The following is a 19,700-nucleotide window of genomic DNA, read 5'->3' as shown; positions in this document are numbered from 1 at the left end:
TGTTTACTAGATCTCAGTTAGTGAAGGGGCTCCACGACCCTTGAGGAATGGGACCAGGCTGAAGAAAGGTTAAAGGTTTTTTAAATGTTCAAACCAGTACCTTGAATTAGACCAGTGCCCACTCCAGATGATGTTGGAAGGCAGTGCTCTTCCTTAAACATATGAGTTGTGCTGGAACCATGTAGGGTGCATTGCGGAAGTCAAGCCTAAAAGTTAACAGAAGCATAGATCCACATAGCAAGGTTTGATCCATTTAGGAGAGGAAGAAAGCCTGCTCATCTGCCAAACTTGAACGAAGGCACTCCTACAATGACGCTCAATGTACTTCTCAAGAAGCAATGCCAAGTTCAAGGCTTCTGACCTGGTCAGGCAAAGTCAACAGGGAGACTGTAATAGGCTAGCTAAGTCCTTCCAGAGACTGGCTATCCTGTACCAATATCACATGTGTCTTGCTGGGTTTCAGTATCAAACTATTCACCCTCATCCAGCTTCTATACTGGTTCAGGAAAGAGATGGTGTGTATATGGCAGGGCTGCCCCCAAGATGGCTGAATTTCTGAATACTAGGATCTCTTTGATAACTAAATGAACTATTTCTACACCTGTATACAGAACAGGATGTGAAAAGTAAAACCTTATTTCTCATCCCATAACAGCAGCCCAGGGCTCCATTGCCAAATCCTGGAATTGCTTCTTCTATCTTTATAATTTATGTAGATTACTGGTATGCTAAATTGCCCTCCTTGAAAAGATATAAACTGAAAGCATCTAAAGGGTACAGCTTTTTTTGTTGTCGTTATATGCAGTGCATTTTTTCTGGGGGCATGCAAATCCCTAAACATTTTGTGAATCTTTGTACTTTGGTCCATTTACTGTATTTATTTCCCCCAATTTGAACTATAAAATGGTGATTTTCTTGAATCAAGATGAGTACCCCTAAACATTTTTTAAAGAAAAAAAGCACTGGTTAAAAGGCATGGTTTTATTTCTTATACAAATAAAGGCACACAGTTGCTAAGTGTCACTAGCATATGTAAGTGTGTGGTGTTGTTATTAATCTTGCCAACTGGATAAAGGAAAGAGATCCATGAATATTCATGATGCTGAATCCCAAAGCTACACCTATCTTTGTTAAGAAAGGCTTCATGCAGATATTAAGCCACATTCATAATAATACCGAGCCCTATGGAACCCCTTATATTTCCCATAGACATGGACATTCTGACATTCTCATACACATTGCCTCCACAATAACCCGTCTTTGAATTATATAGTAACAAACCTATTGGAATGCTTTCCCAGAGACACCTAGCGGTTGAATGTGGGGCAGAAGAATATTATGGTATTCAGAATCAAAAACCATTGTACTGTAAGGTCTAACAAAATTGCAAGGCCTAACAAAATCAACAAAGAAATATTCATTTTTCAGCCTCCAGGGCTGGCATGTCCAGTTTCCGCCACCTGAGGCAAAATGGGAAGTGCTGCTCACCCCATTTGCAGAAATATAGCAAAAGCATTGCATGCTCCAAGATATCTCAAGAAATTGGTGCTGGTACTACTTTTCCACTGGCAGAGGAGGCAGTGGAGTACCACCTTTGAGACTTTTGCCACACGAGGCAGTGGCTTCACCCTGCTTCATGGGTGGGCTGTGCCTGCTTTAGATTCAAGTAACCTACCAGGTAGTTCCACAGCCAGGGTGGAAGCCAGATTGACCATTTCAAATAAAATTTGTTATTCAGGAATGTCTGGAGTTGCTCAGGCCGTCAGTCAGAAATGAGAACACGCCAGTGAAAAATTGATACGATATTCCTTATCCGAAACTGGCATTTTCAGAAACAAACAAGCCCTTTCTTTACAGCTGATGAAAATAGTCTCCATTATACATACTGACAATTTAGCTGCAGTTAGCGGAGTTTAGCCAATCTGCATGTTGTGGCTTTTACCACCCCCAACATCCTGTCAATAATAATAATAATAATAATAATAAATTTTATTTATATCCCACCCTCCCCAGCCGAAGCCGGGCTCAGGGCGGCTAACAACAATAAAACAGTACAAAAGTACAGCATAAACAACAGTCTAAAATCATTCGTTATAAAATTAATTAATTCAAGCCACTGGCAACTATTGGGCCAGAGCTCCGCGAAGATTGCCGAGGGAGGGAGTCAGGCTGTGCCCTGGCCAAAGGCCTGGTGGAACAGCTCTGTCTTGCAGGCCCTGCGGAAAGATGTCAAGTCCCGCAGGGCCCTGGTCTCTTGTGACAGAGTGTTCCACCAGATCGGAGCCACAGCCGAAAAAGCCCTGGCTCTAGTTGAGGCCAGCCTAACTTCTCTGTGGCCTGGGACCTTCAAGATGTTTTTATTCGAAGACCGAATATCCTTGAGGAACAGCAGATCTCAAGAAACTAGATACTTGAGACAAGCTGCTGTTTCCAACACTAAATACTGCAATGCAGACTACACTAGTAGACAAACAACTTACTGGATAGACTACATGAGTACCAGGGAATGACAGGAAGCCAGAATGACATGATCCGGTGATTCAACAGAGGTGATAAGAGTTGGTCTTTTAGCTAATTTAGTTAATCCATTAGACTATAAGAATAGCAAAACCAGCACATCTGCAATGCTTTCCAACTGACTGATACTTTCAGAATTCAGACTCATGAAAATACAGTGCGACTGCAAAATTGTATGAAAAATGGAATCCTGTAAAATACTCATCAAAATTCTAAACAGATTTTAGGGATATCTAAATGTGTTGGAAGAGTGACACCTACAGGCCACTAAAAAGTTGTTTTTTAAAAATATTAAAGATTTTCTTGGTTTACAAAAAGGACATGCCTTGTCTCTTTTTTCAGGTTGTACAGTCTCTTACATATCAGTTACATTTGTTGTGAGACATTAGTGTTGAGTACACTATAAGGTTGGGGAAGAAGAGCGGGGAGAGGTGGTGAGGCATATTATTTTATATAGTGTGCGTGTGGGGTTTTGTGCCACTAAAAGGTTTTGTCAGCGTTTCAGAGATTACAAGCACACTCTCATATTGGTTAAAATTGGCAATGTATTTTGGATTGTATCCAGCTAAATTATAGTAGACCCAAAGAAATTAATGGACCTAAGTCAGCCAAGCTCATTAATTTCAATTGCTGTACTCTCTGTATGACTATCATTGGCTGCAAGCCTGTGTAAGTTCAATCTATAAAGAATGACTATCAAAATAATTTATTACAATGTAGGACAAGGATGCAGAATCTATGGTTCTCCAGATGTTGCTGGCCTACAACTTTCATTATCGCTGACTACTGACCATGCTGGCTGGTGCTGATGGGAGTCCAACAACATCTGGAAGACCACAGGTTCTTCATCATTGCTGTAGCAAAGATATAAAATGATTGACAGGCTCAAGAGTTATACCAATACCCATCTGGAAGACAAGAATGACAATTATTCAAAATTCTGGTGAGGATTTCATTTTAAGCATTGCAATTTGGGTGCAGACATTTCTCATAACAAGTCTTCTCAATTCACTGTAGAACAGTTTAACCAGACAAAGCAATTATGGAAAGACTACAGTTAAAAATAAAATTTCTTTATTTACCGATTTTCTACAAAGCACGTAGTAAAAATAAGTCACGTGACAAAAAACCAATATTGCACAGTAGACAGAAAACATTGTTTGAAGATGGAAAACCCACACATTAATGAAGTTCTCTCATAGTGACCTAGTATTTTTAAGCTAAAATAATCTACAACAAATCTGGTTTCAGAATCTTGCCTAAAAAGAGAGGCTTGCAATTTAAAAAATTTATAGGAAAATATTTTAGTACTATTCCTGTAAATAAAATAGGTTTTAAAACGATGTAGACATCTTTATGAAACCACCCATTAAAGGATTTAACAACTTTTCTCCCTGGCCTCTCAAAATCGTCGTGAAAATGACCACATATACACATTGCAGATGTCTACAAAAATAAATTTATACCCATAAGTCCTATACTAAATACTAAACCACACTTGTTACACCAGTAAGCTTCAGAGAGGACTTGGCAGGTGTGGTGAGACTCCCACCTCCAGCGCTTTAAAACATACCCTCAATGCCATTTCACAAGGCTGCTTTTGAAGCTCTCATAGTAGTTTCACCATGCAGTGGGTGGCTGCTATAAAAGAAGAAAGTCAAAAGCCCAAAGTTCTGTGGAGTGTGGAATTAATCACATGACACTCTGAATTTTGACACTTTTAAGCACTGAAAGTTTTCCATGTGATTTAAAAATTACATGTAAAGCCTGTGCATAAGTGACTGCAGAATCAGAATTTAAGTACATGCCATTCGATAAAGCTTCATTTCCTCAAAATGGCCCTCCTCGTGTTATGCTAAAAATGACCAATTTAAGTGCAACAGGATATACACAACATGTTGATGTGTGAGCAGCATTAATAAGTTCAATTACATAGTTTACAATGAGGAAAAACTACATCAGGCTGGGGTTCATAGCTACATGCACATAATGCCACAAGTTGCTCTGAGAGAAGGTTGCAGATAAAACAAGTATTATTTACCTCTTTCCCGAAATACAAAAATTAGAAGGCACCAGAGCAACAGAAGCAAGCTGAAAATCAAGATACTTGGGGTACCCGGTGATGTCTGCCCTCTTGAAATCTGCTTGTACAATGGGACTTATGGTTTCTTTTCCCACTGTAATCCCCTCCAATATACTCCTGAGTGTTCCTCAACCCCCTCGAGCAGTTTCTGGGGGTACACAAGGGAAGGAGAAGCCCTGCTAATGCTGCGTTGGATTTCACCCTTATTTTATACAACTCACAATTAAGTTGGGCAATTTATTGGTTCAGATAAAGTTGATTGCTAGCCGATTGCGGAAGGCAGACTCACATTCAAAAACGCCTACAAGCTTCTGACTTAGCAGGAAAGCTTGGAAACAGCCACCATCATCACAGCAGCCACCCAGGAATAAATGAACCCATGATTATCCTGAGACGACTTCTCTTTGCTAAAGCATAGGTTACAATATGCTGTCGGACTGTATCTTTGGCTCAGAGGACCATTGGCCAGATCTTGTCTGACAGTTCTTACGTGTTGGTATCAAGCATGGCATGGCAAGATTCTTGGACATCTAGATTAGTATGCATATGTACATTTATGTCTATTTTATTTTACTTATTAAATTTTTACACCGCCCTTCATCCAAAGATTATAGGGCTGTTCCCAACATAAAAATGAGAACACAAACTACATATTAAAAGAAAAACAAAGCAATAATCCCCCCCCCATACATTTAAAAGGCCATAGAATGTAAATCAGCCCAAGGCCTGGACGTTGAGAAATGTTTTTGTCTGGCATTTAAATATCTGTAATGAAGGTGCTATGCCAAATTCCCTGGGGAACTACTACAGAAAAGGCCCGTTCTTGTGTTGTCGCCCTCCAGACCTCTAGAGGAGGGAGCACATGAAGAAGGGTCTCAGATGATAAATGCAGGGTCTGGGTCAGTGCAAGTGGAGAGAGGCAGTCCTAGTTACCTACATAAAAGTGATTTTTATCCCGTGACTAACTGCTGAAATCAGCTCTGCTATTCAGCAACAAACAGCATTTTCTATACAGTACTAACACTTCAATCTTTGGAAATTAACTTTAGGGGCACAAATAACAAAAATGATAAATCTAAAAAAAGCTTGAATATTAACTGAATGCAGTTACCGATATCAGATGTACATTAACGCTCCAGTTACAGATGGCTTTCTAATATGATTTTATACCATTCTCCACACCACAAGAGGCCACAATGCTAATGATATATAGTCAATGTAGCATAGTTAAAGTGACTACTGGGTCAGTGGAGAGGAAATTGCCTGTAATCCAGCAGGTAAGAGAGTGCCAGTTGTTTGAGAAGGCAAAGAGGAGGGGCAATTAAAAGCTGAAATGTGTTCTGGTCATGTTGAGCCATGTTTCCTCAGTGGCGGACTCCTTCACTTAACTTATCCTCTTATTTAAATATATGCAATCATTGCCAGCTAAATCAGTCTTAAGATTAGTTTCTCCCATTTGGGAAAATGGCTCCTTTGGTGCAGAACTCCAACCTTCAAGGGGTAATTTTATTTTTTTTGGATACTAGCAATTTTTTGTATGCTTCTCTACAAGATTGTTTCTGAACTGACAATTACTGATGGCTGATAAAATATGGGAATTAGTGGGAACAAACATCAATTAAAACATTTAACAAACAAGTCACTGATGCATATTTCAAGAATAATTTATTATAATTTTGGATCATAGATCATTGAAAAATAGGATAGGAATGGTTTGACACTGGTGTGGGGTGGGCGGGCTGCCAGGGATTTTTCATGCATACAACCTTTTTTTAAAGAAGCTAAACAAATTACTGGATATCTTAGAAAGTTGAAATTATTTGAGTTGCTTTTAACAACAGTAAGTATCAGAATACCGATGGGATTGGGTGAAGTTAGGTTTGGGAAACATGCATGATTTTATCCGCTAACCTGAAATTCATTCAAAGGTAGAAAATATGCCATTTATTTCTAAATTATGTGTCACTGAAAAAAGCAGTCTGAAAGAAAATTTTAGGATGGCACAATATTTTGTGAAATTCTTTGCTGTATCCATTCAGGCTCCGAGTATATCCTCCATAGTTTTGAGGCATCTGACCAAGGCTTGTATTTTAAAATGAGCTTAAAAAATATATTTGCAAATGTTTGTATGTTTCATGCCAGACATAAAGCAGCTGGCTGAGTACTCTGGCAGTTGTTTATCTTCTTGATCAAGGGCCCCCCTGATCTGTAGTAGTACCTTAAAGTTGTAAAAGGAAATTACAGGCTGGGAGCAAAAGGTCATACTGACCCTACAAATTACAGAATACAATCAAGCTGCAAAACACAATTAAGAGTTGGTAAATAGTGAGATTTATTGTTTAACAGAAAATAATACTAGGTGCCTCCCATTAGACTTGAGCCATATTTTCATAAGGTTAAAGGGCAAGAGCTAATAGGAACAGCAGCTGGCTTGAAAGGGGGGTGTAAATTTAAAGGGTTGCTTTTGGAAACTGTTTTTACTAAGTTCCTTTCCTTCTAAAAAGCTATATATGTTAATGTATGAAATATATTGGCTTAATGTAATTATGCAAAGGATTTAGAAAGTAAGAAATGTTAGATTCTTATGTTAGATTCTTATTTCATTGATGGTGTGTGAGAAGGTGAACCCAAGATCTCTGTTTAAGATAAAAATTAAAACCATGAGCCATCTGTTTTAGCCATCTGTTTTGGAGTGAAGGGGTAATAGGGCAATAGGGCAAAGATGATCTGGTAATTAAGGTGCCTTGTCGAGGCAAATGTAAGATATATGGTTACTTGTCTGCCATTTATGGATAGAAGGAAATATAGCTCTTTGTCTCCCATAAAAGGTAATAGGAAATGGGTGTATCTTTTATGATTGGTTCTAGCAAACAGCCAATAGGAATTTCAACCAGGCTGATTGGACAGAGGCAGCCAAAGGAGGAGCAAGGGGGCTGGGCTGAGGAAATATAAGTGCTGGCCATCAGGGCTGGAGTGGGCAGAGCTTTGGTATCCATATACCACTGTGTCTCTCATTTATTTGTCTGACAAATAAATTATTATTTTAATTTCTCTATTGCTGCGTTGAATATTTCATTCCAGCTAAGCGTTAACCACAAGCAGGGTGCTACAGTTTTAAATAAGGGATATTATACTTCTTCAGCAATGACTGGTTGAGGGATGCAGCCTCTCAAAGAGATTAATCACAAATGACTTTTTTCTAGAACAAAAAATCCATTTGCTTTATATAAAATTAGATCCATTTCACAAGAAACAAACTTAAAAACCCTGAAGATCTAATGATGTACTGCAATAGTTATAAAGCAGATCATGTTCAAAATGGATCTTCATGGATTAAACATTTTCACTGTTGACATGGTTCAGGGTAGTCGAGCTATTCCCCCCCAATGGCTTCATTCATTTCATTAAGCTCCATTTTATGGATTTCTTCTTCATCTTGTGCATACAGTCTGCTGTTAACATTTTCTTCACAATAAATACACTCCTTCAAAAAAACAAGAAAAAAAGTAACTCACATTTCCTTCCTCAGTGGCATCTTGTAGTTTGACATGTTACTAGAAATACCCAACAGCATGAATTTTAAAAGTGTCTCCCATACTATGTCTGAAATCTTGTGCACACAAACCTGGCAGTAAACCCAGTTAAATACAATGCGACTTGATTCTGCAAAAACACGGTTAGGGTTACACTGCAAATATGGTTCTGAGTGCTCCAATTCTGTGAATAAAATAAAATAATGCTTTTATACTGAAAGAAGAAATAGCCATTGAAACATACCGAATTAGTAACAGCCCCCGGTAGTCCACCCTTCTGAATCCATGGATGTACTTCCAGTAGCTCTCTCTTTTGCTCCTCCGTAAATTTTGGCTGGAACTTCTGCATTTGTTTCAGTTTTAGTTTGTCATCTTCTAAAATAGTTTCTAAGTTTCTGAAGTAAAATATACAAACAAACCCCTTTCAGGTCTTCAACTACCCGAACATGCAGACTTTATAAATAGTTGATTACTCTGGAGCTCAGGCTTCCTGCCATTGCAGGTATTATGCCAAGCACCCGAATGCCAAGTTCCATTTTGTCTGAGAAGGTAAATTAAGTTGAGGGAACTAGGAGAAGATCATCATTAGCACATTTGCTAAGGCCACATCCGCACTAGACATTTAAAGCACTACTATCCCACTTTAACAGTTGTAGCTTCCCCAAAAGAATCCTGGGAGCTGTAGTTTGTTAAGACTGCTGAGAGTTGTTAGGAGACCCTTATTTCCATTAGAGAGCTACAGTTTCCAGACTAGTTTAACAATCAACCCCTCTTCCTAGGAAATTCTGTCAATTGTGGCTCCTTAGAGTCTCCTAACAACTCTCAGGACCCTAAGCTATAAAAAGTCAGCCCCTACATTCGTGTAACACAGATTCTGCATGTTTTGACCACTGGAAGACTGTTACATGCCATAGCACAGGGAAGTATATGTAAATCAACAAAGCAAGGATATCCTTAGAAAAACAAGAAAACTGATTGTCAGCTATGTTGGGTGAATAGAACTGATCATCAAGAATTAACAGCTCCTTACAACTGCTGAGTATGTAAAAAGAGAATCAAGTATTTCAGGTGTTGGTGTGGACTTTCATGTTATACAAAATACTTCAAGAAAAAGGATGGTTATGAATGGTATATATATATATATATATATATGAAACATTATTGGCATTTGAAATTGACACTAACTCACTTCACTGTAAAGAGGATGGTTTCCCTATTTTATTATATTTCTGTATATTATATTTCTACTTGTTAATTAAGTTTGGTTAAATTGGAGGAAAGAGGCAACAGAAAGAAGTTCTGAGAAATGAAATCTTTTAGTGCTGTTTCAAGTATACATCTACTTGAAGTGGTAGTTCACAGTGAAAGCTGCTTTAAGTCTGAACTAACGTTGAATTACCGGGAGGGTATTTGGTAAGTCATCATAACAGTGTCATCTGTGTTTGCCATCAGCCGCCAGATGGGATCCTGGAGGACATATTTAATGAACTGCTCGTTTTCTTCCAGTTCTGATTCCTTTGTTTTCTGATTGTTTTCTGATGAGTCAATGCTCCCAAAATATTTGCTGGTATGACTTGTTTCACTACTTCCTTCAGAAACAACAATAAAAAAGTTGTGCTTTTAATTAAGGAGAACAGATTTTTCATTGAAATAGCCTCATGATTTCTTAACCGCACACATGTTGTTACCTGTTCCACTGCCTGACATGCCGCATCCATTTGAAACTGAGCCTAAGGACTCAGCAGCTGCTGAAACACCACTTCCTGACAAAGCAGACCCAGTGCCTGAACTTGCATCTTCCTGTAGTAAAATATCAAGTAAATCACTAGATACAGAGAAGGCATCGCTATTTTGAACTTCCATTGGCGATCCAACCTGAACAATGAAAGAACAAAACCACAAAAAACAAACTGTCAATTCAAAAGGTATTTTTTGTTGTTCATAACTCCAGTTCCTAATCTAAGATTATGCAACAAGATGATGATGATGTATTACATTTGTATACCACCTTATATCTGCAGGTCTCAGGATGGCTCACAGGATAAAACAAGAGCTTGAGATTCATTTACAGTTGGCTGTTTTATTATGGTTTGTTGTTTATTAAAGTAAAGGTAAAGGTAAAGGTACCCCTGCCCATACGGGCCAGCCGTGTCCGACTCTGGGGTTGCGTGCTCATCTCGCTTAAGAGGCCGGGAGCCAGCGCTGTCTGCAGACACTTCCAGGTCACGTGGCCAGCGTGACGAAGCTGCTCTGGCGAGCCAGCACCAGCGCAGCGCACGGAAACGCCGTTACCTTCCCGCTATAAAGCGGTACCTATTTATCTACTTGCACTTAAGGGTGCTTTCGAACTGCTAGGTGGGCAGGAGCTGGGACCGAACGATGGGAGCTCACCCCGCTGCGGGGATTCGAACTGCCGACCATATGATCAGCAAGTCCTAGGCACTGAGGTTTTACCCACAGCACCACCCGCGTCCCATTTTGTTGTTTATTAGTGTTTTTTAAAAGCTTTAAATTATTTTGCATTATATATTTTTGTCTGTACTGTAAAATGCCCAAGATTTTCTTTACATTGGGCAACACATAAATTTAAGAAATCTAATATTAACTACTACAAATCTTCCCAAGGAACATGCACAATTTGAAATTGTTTTAAAATGGAATTGTTTAAAAATTGAGCTTATTGAAAGAGCTCTCCATGTGCATAATTAGATAAAATTGTTGTTTTTTTCCAGACAGATATTTCCCAGAAAGTTACAGACAATGCTTACAGGGGAAGATGCTTTTCTGTTGCAGTCATCTGAGCTCATGGGTTTGCTCGTCACCCATCCATCAGTTAAAGTTCCATGGCTTCCTAGTGTACCAGCAGCAACACTTTCAGCCACTTTGGGCATTTCTTCTAATTGCAGAAGGTTCAACTGTAGAGGAGAACTGCACCTGGACTGGAACAATGGTGGTGAGGCTTGACCTTGTGGGCCAGGAGACTGTGGAGTGCATGAACGGGATTGCTCATTTCGAGATTCTACAACAGTGGTCTTTTCACTCCCTGCCAGTGGATTATAGTGGAACGGTTGAGGTGGGAATGTGTTTGAGGCAGTGAATGGAGGCTGTGCTGTAAACACTGCTTGGGAAGAGAAAGAAGGCTGAGCAGGAAAGCTAGGTGGATCAGGATAAAGTGCTTGAGGGATCCCATTGTTCATTGGAGGATACATGTAGTTGGGGAGTACAAGTGCTACCACTGGAGTCATCAGAGGGTTGGGAAACTGTGATAATGGCAAGTGACAGGGATTTCCCGAGTCCTGCGATTCGCTGAAAGCAGAAAGAGGCGCTTCAGGACCTGGTGGCACAGTTCCTGTTGGTGGAAAAACTGGAAGTGGGTATGTAGACATAACTGTAGGAAAAGGCATTCCTGGATAACTTGCTTGAGAAGTATCTGACGGAGACCAGGCTGTGCTATTTGGGACAAGCCGGGGAAACCTGTGTGGAGGTTTGGTACCAGAAGTTGTGCTGTCTGAAGAATTGTGTGGCTTCTGTCGTTTTGGCTTAGATTTCCTGTTCTTCCCATTTTTCTTCCAAGACTGATCTACTCCAGAGCCATGTCGTGGTCCATGAACACCTGGAGAGAAAGGCAGAAAATCTATTCAACAATGCATCTAACTTTTAAAAAGGGTGACATTAATACTCAAGCACATCTTTGGACCAAAAAGCTATTTCCTGTAAATTCTAGATACGTGGAAACTGGCTACTGCTTATAAGCAGACGAGAGACACTATGCACACATTTAGAGAGACATTCTTTTCTTCACAGTTACCAGGGCTGAACTGGTATTTAAATGAGATTCCAGTTCTAGGCTGTGGGGAGCCCCAACACAAATCATGTCTCTTCCGCCATTTCATTAATCCTGTGTTCCACACGTTATGGCAAACCTCTAAGCTAGAAGAACAGCACAATCCTATGCATGCTTGCTCAGAAGTAAGCCTCACTGTACCCAGTGAGCCTTGCTCCCCAACATGTATGCTTAAGAAAGAAATTACCTTCATTATTTTGAACACAGTAGCAAATCATGTCCTCTTTAAGTCATGGAGAAGGGGGAAACTATGCATCACTGATGATGTGAGTTTAATCCCACATCCACCTGCTTAATACTTCTAAGGTTGCATATTGAGTTTCTGGAGCAACCGACTGTCAGCCAACTACAATTTGGTTTGATAGTAACACTGAACTTAACTAAGCACCCTGAACTGCCTATGCACATTTGCAACATGTCTAACTGACAATGGGTTTCTTTCATTCAGATGGTGTTATGAGGCTATAAACAAAGAGAGCCGTACCACGGTTACCAGGTTGTCCTTTGGGTCTTTCTTGAAAGTAGTAACTGCAATTATACTGAAAAATATGGAACCTTTTGATTTCTTTACATTTGGTCAGAAAGCTCTGCTCTTCTTTTTGTGTATGCACTGCAAGGACTTCCTTTGTAAGCCCCAATTTCTTAAATGACTCTTTTTCTTGATTCTTTTGAGTAGTGGTAGATTGTGGAGCAATAAGCTGACTCTCCATGGGTTCTGTTCCACTGGGACCATCTTCTATTATTTCTAAAAACAAACAAAAACATTTAGGGGAAACAAAGTGAAATGTTGATCTCATTTTCATCTAATCAGAACTTGTTCTTCCAAATTCGCATGATCTGTCTTCCCATGGTTCACTTCTACATAAAAGAGAGCACATAGTCATTCTTAAAATCAGATTTATAAAAGTTTATATTCCTCTTAGAAACTGTAAAGCAGTACTGTACCTAGTTCAGGCTGTGTTTTTTTGTCTCCAACATGAACTATGGTGCTGCTGTAGCTGCACTGACTGGTTAAAGATACAACGCTCTCTGGCTTGCCAGGCAAAGTTAAAGAAGTTAAGTGAGCACCAACAACAGCAGAAGCATTCGATTTCTCAGGTATCTCCAACTCCGTAGGGCCTATGTGGGATTTTGACAGCACCCTTTCTTCTCAAATACCAACACATAACAACACAGAGATACACACACACACACACACAAAGAAAATAACAAGAAATGTATAAATGTAAGTTTCTCAAGACAAAATAAATAGGACGGCAAGTGAAGCATACAGCTCAGGTCTAACTAAATTGCTTTGAGGAGTCAAACACAGTTCCCACCCCTACTTAACATGACAAGTGATACTGACTGACAAATTTTTATACAGTGCATTATTAGTAGAAGCAGTGGAGGCTGGTCTGTTAGGCAAATGGGGCACTGCTCCACCAACCTCAGTCTGCCCTCAGCCAGTTCCCACCTGCCTGTCTTCTTACTTGTTTACAACCAGTCAGGGAATGACTGTGCCTGTCATTGGCTCTGGTGCCACCTGCTGTTGGTCTCCATGCCTTCCACCCCATCAATCCCAGCAGGCACCAGCCACCACTGAGTGGGACTTACTTCTGAATAAACATGCATAGGATTGCATTACAAATTCGGTTAACAGTAAATACCTGTGGGTGTTTTAATGTCATGCCTTTTCTCTCTAAGCATATCAGAATTCAGTGAAGCAGCGTTTGAGGAAGGCTGTGATTTCTTCACTGCTTCACCTGCACTGCAGCTTTCCAAATACCTACAAGTCAAAGCAAAAAACCTCAGAAACCCTTGGTTAAAAACACACGCCCTGATCTTCTTAGAAATAAAGTTGCCAGTTCCATATAGCCATTGCTTTACTGGAGTGGAATGTTGTTCACCTGATAACACTGTCTAAACAGCTGATCTGCTGATATGAATAAACAGGTTGCTCTCCCCAAGCCAGTTCTTCTGCAGCCAAACTCCTCTGACAAGCCATTCCAACAGCATCATTTTCTGCTGGCTGAGTAGCACTTTCCACGTGGTCACTGGATTTCGCTGTGTAACAGAAACATCCCAAGAATGTTTATATATGGACCTTTCAAAAGCCAGGGAGCTGCTGAATGCACTCCTGGGAACATAGGTGGGGGCTTTAAGTATGAGCATATAAGAGTTTCCAGTCTACAGCAAAGCTGTTTGTGCAAAATGACAACTACAAACAGGGCTGGATTGTGTGCACTTGACCACACATTGTGGACAAGGTATTCCTGGTTAAAGCTAAACTACTGGAGTTATTCCAAAATCTGATTCCAGATTAACTTGGCTATCATACCTGCATATTTTTTCTCACTTTCAAGCTTTGATCTGGAATTGACGAAGACGTGCTCTTTATTTTTGGCCTCACGTCCATCTTTACAAATACCTTGAGAAGAGTTCTAGAGTGAAGATTTAAAACAAACAAACGAGTTACTAAAAAAACTTACAGTAAGCCATACACGGTAATTGCTGATTGGGGTGAATGAAGAAGGTATTAGACTTCTGTTAGAAAAAACCGCAGGGTCAATTTCCCATTAGACTGAAACTATTAAGATAATATAATGAAAATCTTACAGGCTTGGGTATCCTCTGGGTATCTTCATTATTGTTCCCATTGCTGTCACTGGATGAAGCCACACTCATTAGGTGCTCATGTGATCCATTGCTTCCCAAACTTCCATAGCCACTAGAGCCACTGTTATGTACAGGCTAAATATAAATATATACACAAACATTTTCAACAGAAAAGAAAATGACTAGCTGGAGTCTATATACTGCAAATATTCTGCATACTGTAACTAGTAAGAATCAACCAAGCAATCAAGCAGTTCAAGAATCAAGCAAGCTATCAAGAAAGTCGATAAGTTTTTCCTCATATTCAAGAAATAATTTTAGAATTGCACCTAGAACCTGCATCTTCACAGACACAACCTCCTGGATAGGCAGACAATGATTGCAGGGATATATTTTCATGATAAAACAGGATAAGAGGATAAGCCAACATTCTAGTTAAGAGAATGAATGTCATTTTGCAAATCACCCGCAGCATAGGTGGCATGACACACCTGGGAAAATGCAAGTACTATCAGCAAGTCCATGCTCCAGAACAGAAATGGGGCAAAAATTGAGTCAGCATACCCATAAAACCCCAGTTGTTCTAGTTTATGGTGATGTAATCCCACTAACTTCAAGGTGAGCAGTCCAGTTTTAGTATTGCCTGAGCCTTCTTGTCCATAAACCTACAGTCAACAGAACTGCTGAAGTGAATAATACTGCAGTGGCTGAAGTAATGAGAAATTTCTTAAATAATTGAGAAAAGAAACCCAATGTTAATTTCTAGGTCAGAATTCTAAGAACAAGTATCTAAATACTTTGTAAGCCTACATTACTTTGGGACAAAAAATTATGAACATTTTACCTTATAACAGTCTTCTAGAGGAGACCCCAGAGGTTTAGGTAAATTTAGATTTAAAACACAGTAAGGAAAGTGTACCTGTAATAATAACCGATATATTTGCTCTGTAATTTCTTGGATGCTAGGGTGAAGGATTTTTTCTTCTGCGCACTGAGGTGTAAACACATCTTCGTTCAAGGGACCACTGTAAAAATCATTAATAATATCTAGAATATGACAAATGCATTTGTTTCAGTTATATCAGCCCTTGTTTTTCTATTGCATCTACAAACTTTTAAACTAATAAAATATTCAGGCTTACTCACTCCAAACATGACTTCTTCATTCTGAAGTAATTCTTGACAAGATTGGAAAGATCTGCAGCACTTATAAGTTTCTTGTTAAAAGCATTTACTTTATAGCACATATTTAAAAAAAAAATTTTTGTATGCACCCTCCCCCCCTCAACAAATCTATGTTCAAAAATATGGTTGCAAATAGATTCCATTTTCTTATGTGTGAACTTTGCATGCTCCACACATTTGACAAACGTCTCCATAATTACCAGTACTAAATACATAGAAGCAAAAACACCAGAACTATCCCAAATGTAGTCATATATTATCCAATTATTAAAGCATTTTTGAGCAGTGGCCATAATGTATAGCAATTATTATCGCATGAATGTTCTACATTGAATGGAGGTGGTTCTTGCTACTACTAATATGAAAGCCAGCAACTGTTAGTAGAAAGGTAGATAGCCACATCATAGGGGCAGCAGAGGTTTCAACCATTTAATTGGCATACTGCCATTCTGCAATTGCATGAATAACTTTAAAAAATTAAAACAGGTGCAGGAGCCTGAAATGGATCTGGACCCTGTCGTGAAGTGGGGAGGGGCATTAATGGAGGATTTAATCCTTTGTCCCCCAATCCGGATCAGGTCCTCTGCACTTGCTATTTTGTACTTGAAGAAAGGTGCCCATTAACACCAATAGAAGTGTTTCTTCAGTGCAAATAGCACATGAGCCCACCCACCTCAGATCAGGTCTGGATTTGGAGTGGGGGGGAAGGGTTAAAGTCTCCCTTATCTTGATCCAGAATGGGCACTCCACACCTGTTATTTACTTTTAAAAAGCCATTCCCGTAATTTCTGGTTATATAATGGAATCTGTTTCCGAAGATGTATAGATCAGCTCTTAAAGAATTTTTTTGGGGGGTGGGCAGCATTTCCAACAGGTTGTTGCTACTCAGGTACTTGTGGAAATCGGGTTTCCACATTATTCTTTTCAGTATTTAAGAGACCAATCTCAAATAATTCATGACACAAGAACCTTCATTTTTATTACCCCTTATTTACTTACGTTCTAACTTTGTGTCTTCCAATTATAAAAGAAATCTTTCGACTCCAGGGATTGATGAAACTGGACCAGCTAGTATCCAGAGTTATGTATTCACCATTTCTGGTGCAGAACCTGATTGGTGAATAATCAAATGGCTGTCCACCGCACTGAAGAACTGTAACAAAAAAAAATTGATTCAAATTTCAGCTTTATTGTAGAAATATTCACAATTTCTCATTTAAATGATCCAAGCATTTGTAATTCCCAAGATTTCACATGGAAACATTTAAATAAAGGTATCAAAATTAAATGTGCTTGAGAACTGAAGACTACTGAAAATTTACAGCTAAGCATAACTCTATTCCCTAATTATTAATCTTATCTATTTCTGAGTGGGGTAGAGGAATTTGTGGTGGTCTTAACATCAACATGGAATCAAATGGGGCTGTGGGTGTATAAGAGTCAGTGAATAATGTGAAAACACCAGATGTTATAAAAGTTTCAGAACTAAGCAGATGTAGACCTGGATGGGAGACCCATGTACAACCTAAAACAATAAAAAAATTAGAACAAAAGATATGGGTGCACTGATGACATATTACTCCTAATTTAATACAGTGGTACCTTGGTTTACAAACTTAATCCGTTCCGGAAGTCTGCTCTTAAACTAAAGCATTCTTAAACCAAGGCGTGCTTTCCCATAGCAGCGAGGGGCTCAATTTACACACACTCAACAGGAAGCAAAACATGTTCTGCTTCCAAGGCAAAGTTCACAAACCAAAACAACTACTTCTGGGTTTGCGTTCTTAATCCAAGTTGTTCATAAACTAAGATGTTCTTAAACCAAGGTACCATTGTATGATCTAGCTCATGATACTTGAGTCTACAATAAACAGTATGTGTATGTTTTTATGATCTAATAATCAGAAGAGCAATGAACTGATTAAAAGTTACCAAAAACTATATGAGGATCCCTCATCCTTTATTGCCCCCAACCTTCATGAAAAACACACCATGCAAAAGGAGTCACCTACTTTTTTTGTGAATTGCTATCATTAAAGGTCTGTCACTTGGATGAAGATGTACTAAGACAGGAGTTCCAATTAAGTCCTGAGGCAAGTATCCCAACAAAGGCACCGCTCTAACAACAACAAAAGGTTAAATAATCATGAAGCAAAATACATTTAAACACAGCCTTAAGTTCATTTACAGACTTTGTTGAAATAAAAACAGAATATTTGGACTTGTATCAGGTTTAGTTCTGCAAACCAATAAGCGGAACCTAAATATTATTGTGTAATATTTACAACACTCTTTTCTGTGCTAATTGTCAGGACGTAAGAGGCAATTATGAAGCACGCAACCTCCGAAAAGTCTAGTAACTCTAGCAGTTGTGGTCACCTGCGATAAACCAAAGTGGTTTTCCAGGTGGGGCAGAGCTACTACATTGGCTTCATGGCAGGAGAGTCTCTCTTGCTTATTGGGGGGGGGGGGCAGGCGAGATGGCAGGGAGGTCAGCACAGCAAACACACTGATGCCTAAAACAAAGCAAGATTCTAGGGGACTTACAGTGCAGACAAGAATATACTATACAAAACAGAAGCAGCTCACTGGGTGGGGTGGAGTCAATATGCCAACTTCCTGGCAGGTGGGTTGCAGCTGCTTATCAGTAGCGGGTGAGGTGGTGGGGAGGTTGGCATGGTGAAAAGGCACCATCAGAAGCACCAGATTGACTATGCCAGTAGATTTACACCACAACAACCTTTTCCCTGCCTCACCTTTCTCCCTCCTGGTAAGCAAGAGTGACCCACCTACTGGGAAGATGGCGTAGTAGCTCTGTCCTACCCAGCAAGCTGCTATAGTGACCATCTTCCCCCTTTTCCTACATAGAACAAGGTATCAAAAGAAGATTAAGTTATGCAATTTCAGTATAAGTAAATAAAGAAAAAAGGAGCTAAGAGGTCATCGTAGAAATGCAACCCATCACTGTTTTGAAGAACATTTCAAGAAAATGGGCATCAGAAAAACCTCTCCTGTCCCTAATGCAATATGGGTCAAACATGGATCAAATACACAATTAGATTCACTAAGAGCTATTTTTTTTAAAAAATATCCTCATTATTTAAACAACTGCAAAGGTATCCCACCGAGGACATTTCACTATAGTCACACATCAATATTTCCTACCTATTTTTGCATTTTAGTCAATACTACAGCTAAATACACAACCATGCATATCATAGTTTTTAGTAGTTCACCTTTCATCTACATCTTGGAACAAACAACTTGGGGTGTGTGTAGTTGTAAATATCCTTTTATTAGAAGGAATTCTGGGTGCTGAAAGAAAAAAAAGGACAAGGTTTGTAGAACTAGAGCATTTATATGAACAATATGCTTTATTTCAAGCACAAAAATAATTGCTGTATTATTACCTTCATAACCAGAGTGGACCTTTTCTGCAAGCAACACACAACAAAGCTGATCATCTTCATCTTGTACTTTGATAAGGTATGGAGTCATACGAAATGGGTGGTAGCAGATCTCACTAGTATGCTCCTCTTTCCCTGCACTAAAAATTAAAAGAAACAACAGTTGAGTTCTTATAGTTTGCATAGCCCACAAGCAGAATAAGGTATTTGGTAGGTGCATCTAAGCGATGGGCTTTGGACTATGCTACTTCAATGCACATATGGGGACTCTTAAACCCTCCTTCTTACTAAAGCATCCTCTGAAAAATCACCGGTGAAAAATCAAGAGACTCTCCAAGGTGACACTCTAGGAAGTGCAAGGAAAGGAAAAAGGCCAACCTCCCGTTTTCCATGACCATCTATGTGCAAGGGCCATTAGGCCTTATTATGTGAGAAGCAATACGTACAGTAGTGGCCAGCGAGGCAGTGAAGGTGGGACTCTATTGCTGTTCTCCTGGTTTCCCAACACAGGAGTTACAGTCGCTTACTGAGGG

General features: G+C 39.4%; 1 protein-coding gene across 7 annotated transcripts in view; it reads right to left on the bottom strand.

Moving 5' to 3' along the window:
- Positions 1-3,574: 3,574 nt before the first annotated feature.
- PER2 (period circadian regulator 2) overlaps positions 3,575-19,700 on the bottom strand; it is a 28,020-nt gene continuing 11,894 nt past the window's right edge. For 6 of the 7 annotated variants that reach the window (XM_081006860.1, XM_081006855.1, XM_081006856.1 and 3 more), the window contains 16 exons: positions 19,171-19,307; positions 18,997-19,075; positions 17,773-17,879; positions 16,760-16,913; positions 15,495-15,600; positions 14,576-14,710; positions 14,298-14,400; positions 13,867-14,023; positions 13,627-13,745; positions 12,923-13,126; positions 12,462-12,722; positions 10,902-11,746; positions 9,822-10,008; positions 9,533-9,722; positions 8,378-8,528; positions 3,575-8,084 (listed from right to left, as the gene is read on the bottom strand). In XM_081006860.1, the coding sequence (XP_080862986.1) occupies positions 7,974-8,084; positions 8,378-8,528; positions 9,533-9,722; positions 9,822-10,008; positions 10,902-11,746; positions 12,462-12,722; positions 12,923-13,126; positions 13,627-13,745; positions 13,867-14,023; positions 14,298-14,400; positions 14,576-14,710; positions 15,495-15,600; positions 16,760-16,913; positions 17,773-17,879; positions 18,997-19,075; positions 19,171-19,307 (3,046 nt within the window). In that variant the 3' untranslated portion in view covers positions 3,575-7,973. The remainder of the gene's footprint in view (positions 8,085-8,377; positions 8,529-9,532; positions 9,723-9,821; positions 10,009-10,901; positions 11,747-12,461; positions 12,723-12,922; positions 13,127-13,626; positions 13,746-13,866; positions 14,024-14,297; positions 14,401-14,575; positions 14,711-15,494; positions 15,601-16,759; positions 16,914-17,772; positions 17,880-18,996; positions 19,076-19,170; positions 19,308-19,700) is intronic. The other variant, XM_081006859.1, reaches the window with a different exon arrangement.

Source organism: Podarcis pityusensis (genome assembly GCF_964106645.2).
Source record: "Podarcis pityusensis genome assembly, chromosome: 5".
Classification (NCBI taxonomy): Eukaryota; Metazoa; Chordata; class Lepidosauria; order Squamata; family Lacertidae; genus Podarcis; species Podarcis pityusensis.
This window is presented reverse-complemented; position numbering and strand designations above follow the sequence as displayed.